The 20,615-nt window shown below is 40.1% G+C and overlaps 2 protein-coding genes across 3 annotated transcripts; one reads left to right on the top strand and one right to left on the bottom strand.

The window, feature by feature from the left end:
• Nucleotides 1–2,122: 2,122 nt before the first annotated feature.
• On the top strand, nt 2,123–20,091 carry bdkrb2 (bradykinin receptor B2). Its single transcript, XM_048192189.1, has 2 exons — nt 2,123–2,189; nt 17,085–20,091. Exon 2 carries the CDS (start codon nt 17,089–17,091, stop codon nt 18,163–18,165), a length of 1,077 nt encoding a protein of 358 aa, XP_048048146.1. The 5' UTR covers nt 2,123–2,189; nt 17,085–17,088; the 3' UTR covers nt 18,166–20,091.
• On the bottom strand, nt 11,896–15,078 carry LOC125269292 (ladderlectin-like). 2 transcript variants are annotated; one of them, XM_048192190.1, is made up of 6 exons: nt 14,750–15,078; nt 14,566–14,633; nt 13,941–14,035; nt 13,641–13,763; nt 12,541–12,652; nt 11,903–12,196 (listed from the first exon to the last, which is right to left on the bottom strand). In XM_048192190.1, the coding sequence occupies exons 2-6, from the start codon at nt 14,624–14,626 to the stop codon at nt 12,129–12,131; spliced, it is 459 nt and encodes a 152-aa protein (XP_048048147.1). In that variant the 5' UTR covers nt 14,627–14,633; nt 14,750–15,078; the 3' UTR covers nt 11,903–12,128. The 2 variants fall into 2 exon arrangements, with proteins under 2 accessions (XP_048048148.1, XP_048048147.1); XM_048192191.1 differs by lacking the exon at nt 14,750–15,078 and having other exon boundaries at nt 11,896–12,196; nt 14,566–14,626.
• Nucleotides 20,092–20,615: the final 524 nt, after the last annotated feature.

The following is a 20,615-nucleotide window of genomic DNA, read 5'->3' as shown; positions in this document are numbered from 1 at the left end:
ATTTGTAATGTAAATCATTTATAAACTGATGCCAACACAGAATACATCAATGTTTCTAAATATGCAAATTGTCGTTAATCGCGATTTCAAAATAAAAGTTTAAACCTTCACTGTAGCATTTCTATCATCACAAAGTGGCCAAATAGTAAAAATTAAGTTGACATTTGAATTAAATGGCCAATATTAAACAAGGATTTAATCATGCTGTAAAGTGTAACAACTGCCAGACCGTTGGCGCCCTCTGCAGGCATTTGTAATAACACGTAATGTACATAAGTTAAAATTAAGTTTAAATTATGTATATTATGTACTTTAACAGCGTTGTTCAATAAAACCACATGATTAGGTGTTTTGGGTTACTTTATTTGTAGCAATTGCCTCTTCGCCTGGAGTTTGATTGACAGGTGATCTAACCAATCATAACACCAATTCCGCCATTTTGTCCGACAAGGCAGTCAGGGGAGTTATTAATGTTGGTGGACTTGAACTTGAAAAATGATGTGTACTGATGTCTTTATGTGGTTGAAATGTGGTTCATTCATGTTTATTTGTTGATATAAATTAACTAGTAAGAGGAGATGATCGGTTCACGAGCCGCTTGATCTGAGGTGCTACACTTGATCTGTCACAACACATTAAAGAGACTCAAAATGGTATTTATTGTTTAAATTTCTTTAAAAATGTCAAAATTTGAGACTTTGTTTCATATAATTGTTAGTGACAGCCCTATTTTACATTTCAAATAAATTCTGTTCTTTTAAACTTTTTGTTTATCAAAGAATCCTGAAAAAAATGATCATAGTTTCCACAAAAATATGAAGCAGTACAACTGTTTTCAACCTTAATAATAATCATAAATGTTTCTTGAGCAGCAAATCATCATATTAGAATGATTTCTGAAGGATCATGTGATACTGAAGACTGGAGTACCGATGCTGAAAATTCAGCTTTAATCACAGGAATAAATTACACTTTACTATATATTCACATAGAAATCAGTTATTTAAGTTATAATAATATTGCTTCATGCTTCACAGTTTTGCTTACCTGAATATGACCAACTATCAGAGAAACATTAGTGTGTTTTACATCAGTGAACGTCTGACAGCTGCATTTCCTCAACAGAGCAACAAAAACCACAGACATACAGTAAGTGTTCAGTAAGAGCTAAATGACGCTCTCATTTGGGCCTATGAGACACTTTTAAATTTTAATCTTGAGGTCCATAAACTAACAGCTCAACCTCAATAATGGTTTTGCGGTGTCCGCTTCCCTCCATTGTGTTTTTAAATGGAAATGTCTTGGAACTGATTCAAACAAACATCGACTCTTATTGGATTCAGACCTCCACTCAAAACAAACACAGAAACTCTGTCCATCAGTGCTGATCTATCATTTCAAAGACAATAAAGTTCACATAGCAACGCTCTGGCAATCATATTAAGAGATTTGTTGTATTTGGATTGTTAATCATCAATTCAGATGTTTCACAGAGACACAGATTTAAAGAACTGGATCAGCTTTACTGTGCTTGTCAGCAAGAAAATAAACTAGATTTTTACATAGTATGAATACAATTTGAGTGGAATTTGTCATGTCAAACGCACTGCCACAATTTCAGCATGTTGTGGGTGGTTGCCAGGGTGTTGCTATGCTGTTGCTAGGGTGTTCAGGGTGGTTGCTATGTGGTTGTTTACTGTCTGAAAGGCAAAAGTGTAAAATAAACAACATAAAAACAGTCACTCAAAAAATGCTCTCTTTTCTATGTTCACCCCCATAATGATGTCAGCAGCAGCTGGGATGTCGGTGGATTTGTAAACACACTTTCACGAGGTCATTTCTCTGATTCAGAGCATTAAATCTGACAAAATAAAGCTGTCAAACAAGATAAAAAAGCATTAAAGAAAGATTTGAGGAGTCACAGACACCCCTGGACCTTTCTGACCTTCTCAGACCAATACAGGGAAATACACTGTATTTATTTAAATCCAGTTTCAGAGTATTCCAGTAACAAACAGAAGGAAAAAAGCAGGAGGGTGGAGAGCAGGTCTGACATCAGAGTAATGTGCAGCTCCCACTCTTTTAAGAGTCAGACCGTGCCGTGTGTTCGCTATAAAGCACAGCGCACAGGAAAGCAGCACATCCGCAGCAGAAACACACATCTGGATTTGCTTTTTTGGAGGAGTGAGGTACGTACAGCACTGATTCAATTACAAACCCATGTGTAGCGCTGCTGTCTGCCAAACATGTCATTTTAAATGAAATTTACTTAATGTGTGCACTGGATATCATAAATTCATGCTTTGATTTAGAGCAATTTTGAAAGAAACTAATAAAGCATGTTTGCTCAAAGGAGTGTCCTAGAACAACATGTTCTGCTTCTACAGAATAGAAGAACAGAAAAAGCCAGTGAAAAGGCAAAAGAAAGAGAAGCTTTGGCATTTTTAATTCTGTTTTAAGCTTCATTACATATTTGTCAGACTTTTAAGTCTAGTTAGGAATCAAAAAGTACATTATTGTCAGGTTTATCTGTATCATGGTATGAATGTCTGAAAAGAAAAAAAAGTGTTTCCCTATTCCCTCCCATTGGGTCTTTGACCCTATTCAATGCAAATTTCAATTGTTAGTTCATGCCTTCATTTGGAGGATGTTTTGTCTTGATCTTGGAATATCCAAAGAAATGTTGCAAACGGCTCAGATTGATTCTGTACTCAGATCAGCCTGTAAAGTGTCCTCTCGACAATCAGGATTATGTTTGGGTTTTTTTAGGTCAGGTATGCATCTTTTACTCTTTATTTCTGAGAATTTGATGTTTTGTATCAATTATCTTTAAATTGATTATGTAATTGGCATGATACATTTACCTGACTAATAATAAATTGTTACATTTGAATTTATTCTGAAATTATTAACTAATCTATTAAAGTAGATTATGTTGAATGCAAATCTGCATTCAGGTCAGTAACAGACTCAAGTCCAGTTTTAGTGGAGAATAGCGCACACCAACTCAGATTTTAGAGCTCCAACTAACGCTTGGCATTAGTTCAAGTGTACTTTGACTGTGAAGGCTAATAAAGGGAATTTACGTTTAGGATGACCGATCTAAATAATAACTTTAGCTAAGTGTACATGGGAAACCATGGCATGACCAAACCAAAGCTATCATCAGACAAAGTAATATTGGTCGGTTTATATCTGTAGTGGTCGTCATGACCTCTGACTAGAGATAGTGTTGCTTTAGTCAAGTGTATACAGATCCATGGGGACTAAACAAAACACTTTTAGAAAAAGCAAGCATCGGAGCCAGCGCCGGTCCTCCATATACGCAAATATGCAAGTTGCGTAAGGCCTCTGAACCACCAAGGGGCCCCCTTGCTCTCAAAGATTATTTCTAGGGCTGTGCGATTAATAGAATTTGATTTTGGCTTCCAGCGATTATAAAAACACAATGACACATTCTTTTCTTTTCCTTTAAAGCAGTCTCCTGCTGGACTCCTCGATACAAGAAAAAAAAAAGTTAAAAGTGTATTGTGCTGCGAAAGAGACGCTGTTCCCCAGACGGCGTTCTGTGCCTGCAATCCATGACGGAGCAAAACACGGACAAATATAGGCTGGTGTGGGCTTAAAGAGGAATGAGCGATGGTTTCTCTAGATAAGACTCTTATTCCTCATCTGGTATCGTTTAAAGCTCTTTGAAGCTGCACTGAAACTGTAATTTTGACCTTCAACCGTTTGGAGTCCATTGAAGTCCACTATAAGGAGAAAAATCCTGGAATGTTTTCATCAAAAACCTTAATTTCTTTTCGACTGAAGAAAGAAAGACATGAACAACTTGTGAGTAAATTATCAGGAAAAGTTTATTTAAAAGTGGACTAATCCTTTAAATATATACACACAAATATATGTGAAAAATGTCACTTGTGACGGGTACTTTATTGTCAAGCTTTGATTTAAACGCAGTCAGTTATGTTTTAAGTAAACATTAAAAAAAAAAAATAGTTGGGAAAGTAAACGATTTCTTGTCAGTATATTAGATCAGTGCATTCGGTCTTAAAGTGACAGCAGCCTGATAAACCTGCTGTTGTCTGTCACTTAATGTTAATCAAAGAAACAAAAGAAAAGAGAGAATCATTCACTGCTTTTCACTGAATAACTTTAGTAACTTTAATAAGAATCAATGGATATTTAAAGGGTTAGTTCAGCCCAAAATGAAAATTATGTCATTAATTACTCACCCTCATGCCGTTCCACACCCGTAAGACCTTCATTCATCTTCAGAACACAAACTAAGATATTTTTGATGAAATTCAAGAGGCGTCTGAACCACACATAGGCAGCAACATCATTGCACTTTTCAAGGCCCAGAAAGACATTGTTAAAATAGTCCACGTGGCTACAGTTGTTATGATATAGACACGGAGGCAGAGGTAAAAGCAATCCAGGTGAGTTTTATTGAACAATATGAAGAGCACAGAGTGAAAGCAGTGGATATCAGGTTCTTGAGAGATGAATAGAAAGTGATACTGTCCTTGTTTGACTTGCAGATCCGTGAGCTGAGATGATATGGAGGGAGACGTTGGAGACACTCACACACACAGGTAGGTAAGCACACAAAGGGACCAGGAGACGAAGGAGATGAAGGAGATCGCTGGATCAGGTAAGTAAGTCGATAGGGAGTCCTTGAGGTAAGCATACAAGTGCTGTAGTGCAAACGAGACCGGACAGTGAGTGTGTGTGAGTGTGGTGGCTTTATAGTGCTGGTGATTGCAGAGTGAATGAGATGCAGGTGGCGGTGATTAGTATGCTGGTGATTGAGTGCGTGGGTACTGTGGTGAGGTGGAGCCTGGCGTGTCTGTGACAGTACCCCCCTCCCACGGCCCGCTCCTGAGGGCCGTGGACCCCGACGTCGTGGTGGTCTTCCCCTGGGTCGCGGGGCAGGTCTGTCTGGATGGTTGGTATGGAAGTTCTGTAACAGAAGAGGATCAAGGATATCATTCCTGGGAACCCATGAGCGTTCTTCGGGACCATAGTCCTCCCAGTCCACGAGGTACTCGAGTTTACCACCACGGCGCCGGGAATCCAGGATCTCGTGGACCACGTAGGCTGTGCCGTCCTCTAGAAGAAGTGGAAGGGGGGCTCGGCGGCTGCCACGTCAGGCTCTGTGGAGGGAACAACAGAAGGGTGGTGAGGTTTGAGTAGAGACACGTGAAATGTAGGATGGATTCTACTATACTGTGCCGGGAGTTGGAGACGATAGGTGACGGGGTTGATCTGCCGAAGGATGGTGAACGGGCCAATGAAGCGGGGACTCAGCTTCTTGCAGGGCAGACGCATCCTGATGTCCCGTGTGGACAGCCAGACCTTCTGCCCCGGCTGGTAGACAGGAGCCTCGGAGCGTCGAAGGTCGGCTGCCATCTTGCGTCTGCGCAGGGCCCTCTGCAGCTGGTGGTGAGCTGAGTCCCACACCCTCTCGCTCTCCCGGAACCAGTAGTCGACTGCCGGAACGTTGGAGGGTTCCCCGTCCCAGGGGAACATCGGGGGTTGGTAGCCGAGTACGCACTGGAAGGGTGTTAGTCCAGTTGAGGCTTGGCGGAGGGAGTTCTGTGCGTACTCGGCCCAACCCAGGTACTGGTTCCAGGAGTTCTGGTGGCCGTGACAGAAGGTACGCAGGAAGCGGCCGATCTCCTGGATCTTCCGTTCCGTCTGCCCGTTCGACTGAGGATGGTATCCAGACGATAGGCTGACGGTCACACCCAGGAGGGAGAAGAAGGCTTTCCAGACGTGGGAGACAAATTGGGGTCCTCTGTCGGAGACGATGTCTTCAGGTAATCCATAATAGCGAAAAACATGATTGAACATTAGTTCTGCAGTAGCCATGGCGGTAGGCAGACCCTCCAGGGGTATCAAACGGCAGGACTTTGAGAAGCGGTCCACCACCACCAGGATGCATGTGTGACCGTCAGACTCGGGGAGATCGGTGACGAAGTCCACTCCCAGGTGTGACCAGGGTCTCTCAGGAACGGGCAGAGGAAAGAGCTTGCCGGTTGGAAGATGGCGTGGGCTCTTGGAGATGGCGCACTCCCTGCAGCCCTGCACGTACCTCCTGACGTCGTTGGCCATGTTGGGCCACCAGAAGCGTTGTTTGAGCAACGAGAGGGTCTCCTTGACCCCCGGGTGACCAGTGCCAAGTGATGAGTGGATGCTGTGCAGGAGTGGAGTGCGACGTGCCCGTGTGACGTATTGCAAGCCTTGAGGGCAACCCGGCGGAGTGCGTGTGGAGGCATTGGAGGAGGGAATGGTTTCTTCGGACCACTGGATGGGGCTCACGAAGATGGACTCCGGCAGAATTGTATCAGGCTCTTCGGGCTTCTCCTCAGGAGCATAGAGGCGAGACAGAGCGTCAGCTTTAGTATTCTTAGAACCAGGGCGGTAGGAGATGGAGAAGTTGAATCTAGAGAAGAACATGGCCCAGCGAGCTTGGCGGGGGTTGAGTCTCTTAGCGGCCTTTAGATATTCAAGGTTCTTGTGATCGGTGAGAACTTGAAAAGGGTGAGTTGCTCCCTCCAACCAATGCCTCCACTCCTCGAGGGCAAGCTTGACGGCCAGGAGTTCGCGGTCACCGATGTCGTAGTTGACCTCCGCCGGGTTGAGCTTGCGGGAGAAGAAGGCGCATGGATGGAGTCTACTTGGTACCCCCTGCTGCTGGGATAGGACCGCTCCCACGCCGGTGGTAGATGCGTCCACTTCCACGATAAACGGGAGATCCGGGTTAGGGTGGACGAGGAGGGGAGCGGTGGTGAAGGCTCTTTTCAGGGTTTCAAAGGCGTTGGTGGCTTGTGAAGACCAGGACAGAGACTTGGGCTGGTGACGGAGTAGGTTGGTGAGTGGACAGACGATAGTACTGTAATTTTTGATGAACCGGCGGTAGAAGTTGGAGAAACCTAGGAATCGTTGGAGTTCTTTGATGGTAGTAGGAATGGGCCAGGACTGTATAGCGGAGACCTTCCCCTCGTCCATCCGGATGCCACTGTGATCAATTACGTACCCCAGGAACTGGACGGAGGGTTGGTGAAATGAGCATTTTTCAGCCTTGAGGAAGAGATGGAACTGCCGTAAGCGCTGGAGGACCTCCGCAACGTGGTGGCGATGTTCGGCCAAGCTCCGGGAGTAGATGAGGATGTCATCGATATATACCAGAACGAACTTATGGAGAAACTCCCGGAGCACCTCGTGGATGAAATCCTGGAATACGGAGGGGGCGTTGACCAGGCCATACGGCATGACGAGATACTCGTAGTGTCCTGTGGGCGTGACAAAGGCGGTCTTCCACTCGTCCCCCTCACGTATCCGGATGAGGTTGTACGCGCTGCGGAGGTCCAACTTGGTGAACACAGTGGCACCGCGGAGATGTTCCAGGGCCGCTGGGACGAGGGGAAGTGGGTAGCGGAATTTTACGGTGATCTTGTTGAGGGCACGGTAGTCGATGCAGGGCCTCAAGCCTCCGTCCTTCTTAGCCACAAAAAAGAAGCTTGAAGCAGCAGGGGAAGTAGACGGACGGATGTAACCCTGTTCGAGTGCTTCCTGGATGTAGTCCTCCATGGCCTTCTCCTCCGGTATTGACAGGGGGTATATGCGTCCCCTGGGCACTGGTTCACCCGGTAGCAGATCGATGGCGCAGTCCCATGGCCGGTGTGGAGGAAGCTTGGAGGCGCGTTGCGGGCAGAACACGTCACTGAAGGGGGCGTAGTCCGGGGGAACATCCACGGAGCGCTTCTCGACCGGGCTCTCGATGGACGTGGCGTTGACGAGTAGAGACTGGGGTAGTGGAGATTTCGGAACAGGAAGCGCTGGGAAGCAGTCTGGGAAGCAGTGATCGCCCCACTTCAGGACTTCGCCCGTGCGCCAGGAGATGTTGGGGTTATGTTGTTCCAGCCACGGGCGCCCTAGAACCACGTCAGCGGTGGATTCCTCCAGAACCAGCAGATGGATGTGTTCCGAGTGGAGGACGCCGACTCCAAGTTGAAGTGGTCCCACGCAGTGACGGATGTGTTTACGGCTCAGGGGTTTGCCCGTGATGGAGTGGATTTGATAGCTCGTCGGTGAAGGAGAGACCTTGAGTTGGAGTTGTCTACAGAGGGCGCCTGAGATGAAGTTTCCGGCTGACCCTGAATCAAGGAGCGCCACCACTGGAACAGAGATATTTACAGCAGTAAGGGTTACAATGGTAGTGAGCGGTTTCATTTTCTGAATGCACTCACCACGGGTCGAGGAGGACGTGTTGGGCATGTGGAGAGATTATGCCCCATAGCTCCGCAATAAAGACAAAGATTCAGGGTCAGCCTTCTCTGTCTTTCGTTAGGGGTGAGACGAGAATGATCAATTTGCATGGGTTCTGGAGCTGGTTCTGGGGAGCTGACGGGTTCGGACCGACGGAGGAGGTTGGTGATGGATGACTGGCCCTGGTGCTCCTGGATACACGACTGCATACGGGACCCCACGCGGATGGCGAGTTGGATGAAGCGTTCTAATCCCATGGAGTCCTCGTATGCAGCGAGATGCAGCCGCACGGTAGGTTCCAGCCCCTGACGGAAAGTGGTGATGAGGGCTTGCTCGTTCCAACCGCTGGTGGCGGCTAGCGTTCGAAACTGCAAGGCATATTCGTTAACAGAGAGATTTCTTTGTTTTAGATTATAGAGTTTCTCACCAGTCGAGGAATCTGTCAGAGGTTTCCCAAATACTTCCCGGAAGTGGGAGACGAACGCCGAATAGGATTTGACGACTGGGCCTTTTTGGGTCCATAGCGAATCTGCCCATTGAAGAGCCTTCCCTTGCAGTTGTGAAATAATGAACGCTATTTTAGCTGTATCAGTGGTGTAGAGGTGCGGCTGCATCTCCAGGACCAGTTCACATTGGAGAAGGAATCCGCTGCATTCCTCCGCCGATCCAGAGTAGGGCGCCGGTTTGGCCATGGGACTGGCGGTGAATGCAGGTGAAGGAGTAGTGCTGGCGGGTGCGGAGACAGCCGTGTTGGAGGGTGACGATGTAGAGGGTTGTGGTGTGAGTGCTCGACGCAGCGCGTCCACGAGCTCCTGGAAAGGATCGTTGGTGCTCATGCCGTGAAGTTGTTAAGGTCCGGTCTTCTGTTATGATATAGACACGGAGGCAGAGGTAAAAGCAATCCAGGTGAGTTTTATTGAACAATATGAAGAGCACAGAGTGAAAGCAGTGGATATCAGGTTCTTGAGAGATGAATAGAAAGTGATACTGTCCTTGTTTGACTTGCAGATCCGTGAGCTGAGATGATATGGAGGGAGACGTTGGAGACACTCACACACACAGGTAGGTAAGCACACAAAGGGACCAGGAGACGAAGGAGATGAAGGAGATCGCTGGATCAGGTAAGTAAGTCGATAGGGAGTCCTTGAGGTAAGCATACAAGTGCTGTAGTGCAAACGAGACCGGACAGTGAGTGTGTGTGAGTGTGGTGGCTTTATAGTGCTGGTGATTGCAGAGTGAATGAGATGCAGGTGGCGGTGATTAGTATGCTGGTGATTGAGTGCGTGGGTACTGTGGTGAGGTGGAGCCTGGCGTGTCTGTGACAACAGTGGTTCAACCTTAATGTGAAGCGGCAAGAATATTTGTGCGCAAAAAACAAAACATCAAAACAAAAACAAAATATGACGCATCTTCTAGTACAGAATCTCTGATCAAAACACAGTTAAAGAAGAAGCAGAAACAAGCAATAGAATATTGTCCACGCAAATGTAAAATATTGCGATCATCAAACATTAAACAGCATGTAAATCAAAACTGCCATCCGGACGTAGTCTTTGAGAAAAATGCAATTTTCTCAGCTTTTTGTTTAAAATGTTGCCTTTTTTATGAAACTTCATTTCAAGTGTTAATGAAAAAAGATGCATTTCATTAAAATGGAAAGTTAAAGTACAGTTAAAGGTATATTTCAAGTATAAAAAATGAATATCTAAATAGGAACACAGTAGTATATTTAAATTGTAAAAATAATATATATAAATAGTAAACTATAAATATGATGTTATGTTCACTTAATGAAAATTACAAGTAAACATGAAGTATAGAACTACTTAGTAGTTTACGGACAGTATACTTGTAAGTGTACTTTCATAAACTAAAAATAATGTAAAACTAGTATACATAAGTTCACTTGTAGTACAGATGCAGTACAAATGAGAAATGTAGCCGTGAACTAGTTGTGCACTTAAAGTGTACTACTGTTACACTTATAGTACACTTAAAACTATACTTTTATATACTAAAATGAGGGCCAATTTAGTCCCAAGCAGTATTGAAATGGTACACTTACAAGTTTACTACTAGTACATTGATATTAGTATACTTACTACATAAAGTATGCTTAAAAATATACTTGAACATTACTTAACCATCTGGAGTCTGAGGCTGATTTGGGGCCTGGGGAAGTTTTGACATGCCCTGACATTTGTGCTTTTTTCAGTTGTTCATAAACATATTAATGACACAAGTGTCATTACACTGTATTCAGCACAAACTAGGCTACAATAATATGTGAGGAACATGTATGTACATGTTTGTGTTTTTGAAGGAATAACGTTTATGCGTGGTTATTGAAAAAACAAAAAACTTAAGTCACTGAAATAAGGCCAAAAAAATAATATTAAATCTGTGTTCACAAGACTTCTGGGTATTGGAGGTTGTAGACTAGAGTTTTTACTTCAAAATTATGTAAAAATTATGCTGCCTACTCCTTCATATAAAACAATATATAGATTTACTTTTTGTAAGACACTTTTTGTCAAGAAACACAGTATGCGTGGAGGCGTGAATCATCATGAATATTGGGTCATTTACACCTGAGAAGACAAAAGAATCGCATAATAATGACCTGAAATGACTTGCATATTAATGAGGCCTTTCAGTCAGGTAGGCTGTTAAAAAAAACTCTCTGTAATCATGTCTCAGCTCAATTTAAAATAATGGTATTTTATTATATTCTTTAAAATATAATGTATTTCTGTGATGCAAAGTGTCTGAACAATTATGTTACCTCTATGGCATTTCATATAGGCTTTTAGCTTAAAAGCATGCACATTTGGAGAAATACTGATGGATTCTTATATGTTTATGTCAATTTTCTATACAGAGGAGTAATTATTCAATATTTATTGTCATCACTATGAGTGCTGGATACTGTGTGTTTTCAATTCATACTTGCAGCCGGAGGGCGCTCTGTGCACCTTTAGGCCACAAATCCATATAAAGAAGAACAAGAACCAGGAACTAACGGCATGTCTTCTAGAGATCGCTAACCATGGCTTTAACATCCAGATAAACAATAAATACACGATTGAGACAATGCATACATGTATTGCCTCTGAATTTGCGTCTGAATAGCACTGGCTCCATGGGCGTGGCCGCATTAGCGTATAATGAGCTGAATCACGGACTTCTCACATGGCTCTCTTTTCATACAGATTACATAAACACAGAATGTCTGTTTTCAATTTGACTTGCACGATTTAAAACCTGACATTTCAACGTTTCTTTAGACATAAGTCTAATTTTTTTCTCATTAGTATTCACTAAGTTACAGTTCATTTTCTGAGAACTATCAGATTGGACTTCGTTCAGAGGGAGACGAGAGATCACGCATCATGTTAGTTTTCTTTATTTTGCAAAAAGCACAACATTGTGTTTTTACTCTGAGTGTACACAAATAAAAGAGGATATTCAACAGATTAAAATGGTGTATAGCTCTTAATTGTATGTGCAACATTGACTGAGTATTTTGAGTCTCTTTCACACTGGTAAGAAAAAAAACGCGATGGTATCGCCGGCGATACACTTAACAAAATTAACTTGAAGTATACTTCTTTTTCATTAGGGTATCATTAAACCTTGCAACACAATATTCTTATATTTTGATATAAATGAATTTAACGATCCACATGATTTGCTTTATCAATGCGTTTATTAGTTTGAGTAGTGTTTCAGAGAAGATATTAAGAAGAGATTAAAAGAAATTTGATTTCCAAATAACATTTTGTAAAGGTAAAATCAGAAAAAGTAAATATAGTACAATCAAAGTAACTGTAGAGCAATATGACTCGGTCTCACATGTCCGTAACACAAACATATTTGTTTGACACTGAGCAGGACCCATCGTTCCAGCAACGGTTAGCTGTAGGGAGGAAAAATTAAATAAGTTATTCTGATCATTAGGCCACATGTCCATCAAAGTCATCCGCATAACAAGGGACTGAGCAACTGCCACATTCTGCTTCTACATAGCAAGCAAAGCGTCTCGACTCTTAACTGAAAAGCGCCCACAGCTAGGCGTTTTAAGATGCTTTGGTGGACACACAGCCTTATAATGGTGTTAAAATCAAAATAAAATAGAATTTTCAAATTTAAGCACTTTGCAAAATCCAAATTAGCCATTTCATGTTATCTTATAATATGACATTATTGTATTGAAAAGCATAATTGAAAGTAGGCTATTCAAAAAACAGACTGAATTCTCACAGGTCCAGTTGATCTCCAGACAGTTCTCAGCACCATTGGCACTATTAGGCTCATTAGAGCACCAGTTGGTGTAGTCATACGCAGTTCCATCACTCCACAACCACTGTCCTTCCTGTGAAGGAGTGAAGAGAGTGAAGACAAATAGAGCACTGCTGTACTTAGACTTAAAGGGTTAGTTCACCCAAAAATGAAAATTCTGTCATTAATTACTCACCCTCATGCCGTTCCACACCGTAAGACCTTCATTAATCTTCAGAACACAAATTAAGATATTTTTGATGAAATCCGATGGCTCAGTGAGATCTCTATTTCCAGCAGGATAATTAACACTTTCAATGCTCAGAAAGCTACTAAAGACACATTTAAAACAGTTCATGTGACTACAGTGGTTCAACCTTAATGTTATGAAGCGACGAGAATACTTTATGTGTGCCAAAAAAAACAAAACAGCGACTTTATTCAACAATATCTAGTGATGGGCGATTTCAAAACACTGCTTCATGAAGCTTTACAAATCTTTTGTTTCGAATCAGTGGTTTGGAGCATGTATCAAATTGCCAAAGTCACATGATTTCAGTAAACGAGGCTTTGTTACGTCAGAAGTGTTTGGAAATATTTAGAAATTTCAATGGTTCACGCTCCGAACCACTGATTCAAAACAAAAGATTCATAAAGCTTCAGTGTTTTGAAATCGCCATCACTAGATATTGTTGAATAAAGTCATCATTTTGTTTTGCAGTATTCTCGTCACTTTATAATATTAATGTTGAGCCACTGTAGTCACATGAATTGTTTTAAATACGTTTTTAGTAGCTTTCTGGGCTTTTCTGGAGGCCTCACTGAGCCATCGGATTTCATAAAAAATACCTTAGTTTGTGTTCTGGAGATGAATGAAGGTCTTACAGGTTTGGAACGACATGAGGGAGAGTAAATGACAGAAATTTCATTTGTGCATGAACTAACCCTTTAAGTAAGAAGCTAACTAAGTTTAGCTTTGAACTATAACTTTCTTCATTACAAACTTGGCCTTTACTGTTTAAAGCAGAAATGTCAGTTTAGACAAACAAACAGGTCTCTTTAGGACACACAATTTAACTTACTTGTTCACCATCATGAGCACCAACCCAAGCCAGTGTGGAAGAAGGCACCAGACTCAGCAGGAAATCATTTTCCAGTTTACTATGTACAGATGCCAGATTCGCACCAAGACTTTGACAGTTTCTCTAAAGAAACAGATTTTTTGTCAATACAAAATGTTTTTAGCATAAAGCATAAGTGACTTTTTAAAAAACATTTTAGTCATTTAGTCAAAGTCTGCTCTGATTATTTCTATTTAGATGTAGTTAAAGACAACTAATATAAAGTGTGACCGAATCACCTTGTTGTAACTCACACATTACCTCTGCTGTAATCCAGTTGACCGACTGAGAGAAGTACTTGTAGCACCGGACTCCAAAATTTTTCCATCCAGGGGGGCATTTTACAGCTAACTCAACTGCATCCAGTACATAAACATTAGGATTCTTATATTCACAGCAATATTTTCAACATTATGCAAATATTAGTCAATGTAATATTGTACACTGTAGATTTCTCAAATGCTTTTAACAAGGGTTTTTACAAATAAATGTGACCCTGGAGCACAAAACCAGTCATAAGTCACACGCGTATATTTGTATCAATAGCCAACAATACATTGTATGGGTCAAAATTATGGATTTTTCTTTTATGCCAAAAATCATTAGGATATTAAGTAAAGATCATATTGCATGAAGAAATCCTACCGTAAATATATAAAAAATGTATTTTTGTGAGTGGATATGCATTGCTAAGGACTTAATTTGGACAACTTTAAAGGTGCTTCTCTCAATATTTTGATTCTTTTGCACCCTCAGATTCCAGATTTTTTAATATTTTCCTATCCTAACAAACAATACATCAATGGAATGCTTTTTATTCAGCTTTCAGATGATGTATAAATCTCAATATGACTGGTTTTGTGGTCCAGGGTCACAAATGTCTTACCTTCTGCATTCCCCATGGAGAAGATAATGAAAAGAAGCAGAACATTTCTCAGCATTGTCATGATGAACCTGAAATTAAATAGCAGGAAAAGTTAAATGTCTGCACTCATATGCTGCACACTGTGGAAAGCACAAAAATACTTTATTTAAAAAATTTTCAGTAGGTCTATGTTCCAAAAACTCACCCTGGTTTTCAAATTGTTGCCTTCTGAATCTCGGAGTAAGATTGTGTGAAGTTCCAGAAATAATCCTGCTTTTATACTTTTTTTAATGTCACGCATGTATGGATTAGTAGGATAGGCATGAGGATGAAACAGGATGTGATTGTTTGATAGTTTGATCTCCTGAGATACGGACACAAATACATGCAGGAATTTGTCTCCATACCCCACAGAGTGAAGATAGTGGAAAATTTCTTTCCCTCCTGACCTTCCTTCATATTTGTTCCTTCTCCCCCACGTCCTTCCCTTTACCTGTTCTTCCCTTCACTCAGTTCACTTAGAATGATTATATAAAAATTAAGTTCTTTATCAATGCAAGTCAATCAACAGACATGTTTGGTATCATTTATATTTGCATCATGTAAATCAAGAATAAATTACTCAAGTGGGTGACTGTTATTATGGTTAACTCCTTACTTGGTGAACATTAACATGTGTTTGTGAGCATCTATTTAAAATGAACATTCTTGGTCAGCATATTAGAATGATTTCTGAAGGATCATGTGACACTGAAGACTGCAAAATTCAGCTTTGATCACAGGAATAAATTACATTTCACTACATATTCTACATAGTCGTAGAAAACAGCTATTTTAAATTGTAATATTATTTTACAATATTACTGTTTTTACGTTATTTTGTTGTTGTTGTTGTTTGACTTTCAAAAACATTAACAAATCTTACCAACCCCAAACTTTTGAACAGTAGATGTTAGTTTCAGACCATCCCATAATTCACATCCTGGGATAAACATACATAAAACACAGAACAAACTTAAAATACTTAAACAGCCTATCTGATTCACGTATCATTCTTATCTGCTTAGTCATGGTTTAACCGCAATTAGTAAGTCTGACTAAAAAGATTTCATCTTCTGACTACTGACAGATGAAGGGGAAAAAAATCAGTGTTATTGCCCAAGTTTGTTCATTTCCTTCCCCTGCTATTTTTCTACCTAATGAGCAGCCGGACAGACAGTTTCCCCTGAATACACTGGAAATATTATGCAACTACACTTTCAGATGTCACTTCCAGGATTCACTCACATGTTCCAAACCTCTTTCCTATTTTATTATATGGATCATAAAACTGATTTTTTTTTTTTTTTTTTTTTTTTTTACACAAAATGAAAGCAAGACATATGAGTTTAGAATGACATATCACATAAGGCCTTTTCAAATGTGGGTGAAATTTCAAGTGAACTATTGCTTTACCAAACATTACCAGTCAAAAGTTGGGAATAATTAAGATTTTTTTAATGTTTTTGAATAAAGTATTATGCTCACCAAGGCTGCAATTTATTTGATCAAAAAGTAAAAAAATAATACAATTTAAAATATAACTATTTTTGGTTTAATATATTCTACATTACAAATATTTCTTAGTATTATTGGAAAAAGCAACAATTTTTTGTGCAAACCATGATGCATTGTTTTTTTCTTCATAATTCTTTGATGAATAGGATATGGATGCTTTTTTCGACCACAGAATAAAAATATTTTTAAAGATAAATGCGACTTTTTATCTCCCAATTCTGACTTTTTTTCTCGCAATTTTGACTTTTTTTCTCTCACAATTTCTGGCAAGAACGCTTTATATCTCACAATTCTGACTTTTCTCACAATTGAAAGTTTATATCTTACAATTCTGACTTAAATTCAGATATATAAACTTGCAATTGCAAGTTATAAAATCCATTTCTGACAATTCTGACTTTTTTTCTGACAAATCAGTCTTTTTTAGTTTATATCTCGCAATTCTGACTGTTTCCCTTGCAATTCTGACTTCTTTTTTTAGAATTCATATAAACTTGCAATTACAAGTTATAAAGTCCATTTCTGAGGGAAAAAAGACTGACTTTTTATCTCGCAATTCTGACTTTATAACACAATTGCAACTTTATGTCATGCAATTCTGAGAAATTCTGAGAATTCAGAACTGCAAGATGTAATCTCGAAATTATGAGAAAACAAGTCAGAATTATGAGAATTATAACTTATTATTATTATTATTATTCATTGGTGGAAACAAGCTTCTATAATAAAAAGTTCAAAAGAACAGCATTTATTTGAAATAGAAACTTTTGTAACTTTATAAATGTCTTTACTGTCACTTTTGATAAATTTAATGCATCCCTACTGAATAAAAGTATTACTTTCTGGAAATCTTCCTTTGAATTATAACGTATCACAGTTTCCACAAAAATACTGGTAATAATAAGAAGAAAAAGTCATAATTACTCCAAACAGAAGTGCAATTAAATGCAAAAACTGACACTAAACATCTCTTCTCTTCACAGAAACATGGAGCAAGACATAAAAGCAACAACACTGTCAATCCTTTCTACAATTCCTACGACCGTCTCCTGGAACAACCTGACCAATGACACCCAGTGTCCGCATTGGGAAGTGTGGGACTGGTTGTACATCATGCAGCCTGCTTACATGTTCATCATCTGCGTGCTGGGAATTCTCGGGAACGTCTTCGTCCTGCTGGTCTTCGGCCTGCATAAGAAAGCATGTACGGTGGCGGAAATCTACCTCGGAAACCTGGCAGCCGCCGACCTCCTGTTGGTTTTGTGTCTGCCGTTCTGGGCGATCAACATCGCCAATGGGTTTGAATGGCGATTCGGGTCGGTCATGTGCCGTCTGGTCAACACGGGCATCAGAATGAACATGTTTTGCAGTATTTACTTGCTGGTTTTGGTCAGCGCCGATCGTTACGTCGCACTCGTCCATGCCATGTCACGCGGTAGAATGAGACGACCTCGATACGCCAAGCTCAACTGCATTGCCGTTTGGTGCTTTGGATTAATACTCAACATCCCAACACTTCATTTCCGGGATACTCAATTCATCCCAGAGCTGAACATCACGGCTTGCATTCTGGACTATCCGAGTCCCCATGTCGGCCTCGTTTGTGACATCCTTCTCATTTTGCTCGGCTTCATCATCCCAGTTTTGGTGATCTCCTACTGCACGCTGAAGATCATTCGAGCCCTGAGCGAGCAAGTCGTCGACCGCTTTAATGCGGAAAACACGGAAAGAAAAGCCACCATCCTGGTGCTGGTCGTGCTGTTGGTGTTTCTCTTGTGTTGGGTGCCGTTTCACCTCGTGACCCTCATGGATATCCTGATACGCTTCGGTGTCCTCGGTGGATGCAGCTTTCAATCCGGTCTCGACATCTCCAATCAGATATTCACATATCTGGCTTTGAGCAACAGCGTGCTGAACCCGATACTCTACGTGATTGTGGGCAAGAACTTCAGGAAGAAAGTCAAAGAGCTGATGAAGCAACTTACAGAGAAGAAAACAGATTCAACAAACGGTTCTACGAGATCACAGCTCTCGTCAACCTTAAAGACCTTCACGACATATTAAGACCATTATGCAATATTATACAATGTTCATAGGTAATTATAATTTATAATGTTTGTTTAATATGTCAGTTTTTATGTATACTGTAATTTTTTTTATTTTTTTTAAAATTGTAAATAAAACATATTATTGGAGTGTTTTACAAGAAAACACTATTTTAGTTTTTCTTCTTCAAAATTTCACATTTAATTCAATGCCATTTCTTTGTAATTCTTTGTGAAATTTAGCAATTTTTGAGTGAAAGTAAATTGTACACCATTTTTTTCCAGGTTACAAACGGTGTACATCTTTCATTTTATGTTTTGAGACAGTGGTGTTTTTGAAAGTAATTTTTTGTATGCTGATGCAATGCTGATGTTAAAAATAATTAAGGTCTGAAATTAATGGAAAGATATTGCAATCAAACTCACAATTACACTCAAAACTCCAGATTGCATAGATGTTTGCATGTCACTTTGCATATTAAGCATCTGCTAAATGAATAGTAGCATTTTCAAATCTGTGTTATTATTACGAAATACTTAAAAGCCCACTGAAGTGCCTTGAAATGCGCAGCATTATTCAATGTGTTTACGTAATTTCAACTGAAACAGGAAGATAGGGTAGGATATATTGAACAGCTCCTCCCCTTTTTGTAAAATAGCCAATAGCATTTTGTTTATATCACAGCTCAGCCAGAGCTGTTGAACTCAGTAAAGCCTCAGTTTCCTTCTAATCTCTAACCGTTTCTCCTCCTGTGCATAATTTTAAATGAGTCTGATACGTTTTATGGTCTGTGCATATGAAAAGTTACGTGTACATGATCCGCTCTGTGCTATCGTATCTCTGGACTGTGGTTCGCCTGACACTAACATGAAACCAGACTTCATTCACCTCAATGGAAAGCATATTTACACTGTCTGAATCATTCCTTTCCTCCATATAGTGCACTATGTGCCATTCACCATGTAGAAATCTAGTAGTTGTGTGAACAAATGATTGATTTCAGCTGCAGCTTCAGCATCTATTTATAATGTAGGGGGCGGGACGCTTCAGATTTTAGAGATCATTTGATTGGACAGAAAAGCTGAAGTGCAGAGTGATGTCATCAAAATCATTGATCCATATTGGCGGTACATTTTAAATGCTTATATCTTCTAAATGTGATTTTTGTCATTGTTTTGGGAGTACAGTATAGCTTATAGATAACAGTGATGACATTTTGATTCATACATTAGGACAATACAAAGGCACTACTGTGGTAATATGGCACTTTTTGTGTGTGTAATGCATGTTAAATATCAGACAAATACAGACAGATGACGATCAGAAATACAGACAGAATCTCTTCTAAAGAGATTGTAAAACGCTAGGCATGCTCTTGCTGACTTTGTAAATGGTTACAAAGACAAACTGGGCATTATACACTAAATGACTAGTTGTTCTGAACATAAACTCACATGGAAACATGAGTGAATAGACGCAGTCAGTATGGACTCTACAGATCACAACAGTTAGAGGTGAGTGGTGTTTATTATCAGTCAAATATTGAGGCTAATTTGTTATGCGAGTTCTGTTAATTTACTTTTGTATTTTTATTGCATTTTATTGGCAGAAGGAGAATGTTTTTGATATGCAGTGTCAGTGTCCATCATACACTACTGTGATATTTGTGATATTTGTGATATTTAACTCCGACTGCCTGAAATCTGCAGAACGGCGCAGACTTTCAGCAACTATTGTTGAATATAGACTGCAAATCAGGGCAAAAATATGAGCAAAAGTTACGTAGTGTCCAGGCTTTAAGAGAACAGCTCTCATCAACTTTAAAGATATTAAAGGGATAGTTAGACATAGAGACAGAAAATTGTGTCATCATTTACTCACCCTAAAATTGTTCCAAACCTGTATGCATTTTTTTATTCTGCTGAACGCAAAATATATATTGACTTCCATAGTATTTTTTCTCCATACTATGGAAGTCAATGGGGCCCATTAACTGTTTGGTTACCCATATTCTTCAAAATATCTTCTTTTTTGTTCAACAAAAGAAAGAAATTCATGTACAGGTTTGAAAGAACTTGAGTGTGAGTAAAGGATGACAGAATTTTCATTTTTAGGGAGAACTGTCCCTTTAAGACCATTATGTATACAATGTTCATAGGCACAAATTGTTTGTCAAATGTTTGTTAAATATGTCGGTTTTGATGTATGTGGTGTTACTCATTTTAAAATGGTGTACTTTTCTGAAGTGAGAATCTGACGTGCTTTAAGTATCTGGAAAATCTAAAATATGTGGCGAAATGTATAAATGTAGATGCCAGTTTTTAAAAAAATGTTGTTATCCTTATGAAATATTGTGCTTCTTGTTCAAAAACATGGTACTATCATTGAACTTTTTGTCTGTGCAATGCATGTAAAATATCAGACAGACTCTGGAGCGATGATGATGATGTCTGCAGACTGTGTGTTTC

This window comes from Megalobrama amblycephala, linkage group LG5 (genome assembly GCF_018812025.1).
Source record: "Megalobrama amblycephala isolate DHTTF-2021 linkage group LG5, ASM1881202v1, whole genome shotgun sequence".
In the NCBI taxonomy this organism is placed as follows: Eukaryota; Metazoa; Chordata; class Actinopteri; order Cypriniformes; family Xenocyprididae; genus Megalobrama; species Megalobrama amblycephala.
Note: the sequence above shows the minus strand (reverse complement) of the source record. Positions and strands in the feature narration are given on the sequence as shown.

Coding starts and splice junctions, on each gene's coding strand:
- LOC125269292 (XM_048192190.1), bottom strand. CDS start 14,626: ATGACAATGCTGAGAAATGTTCTGCTTCTTTTCATTATCTTCTCCATG. Junction 12,653..13,640: donor GTGCTCATGATGGTGAACAA/GTAAGTTAAATT, acceptor ACTCCTTCACAG/GAAGGACAGTGGTTGTGGAG. Junction 12,197..12,540: donor TCTGGAGATCAACTGGACCT/GTGAGAATTCAG, acceptor TCCTCCCTACAG/CTAACCGTTGCTGGAACGAT.
- bdkrb2 (XM_048192189.1), top strand. CDS start 17,089: ATGGAGCAAGACATAAAAGCAACAACACTGTCAATCCTTTCTACAATT.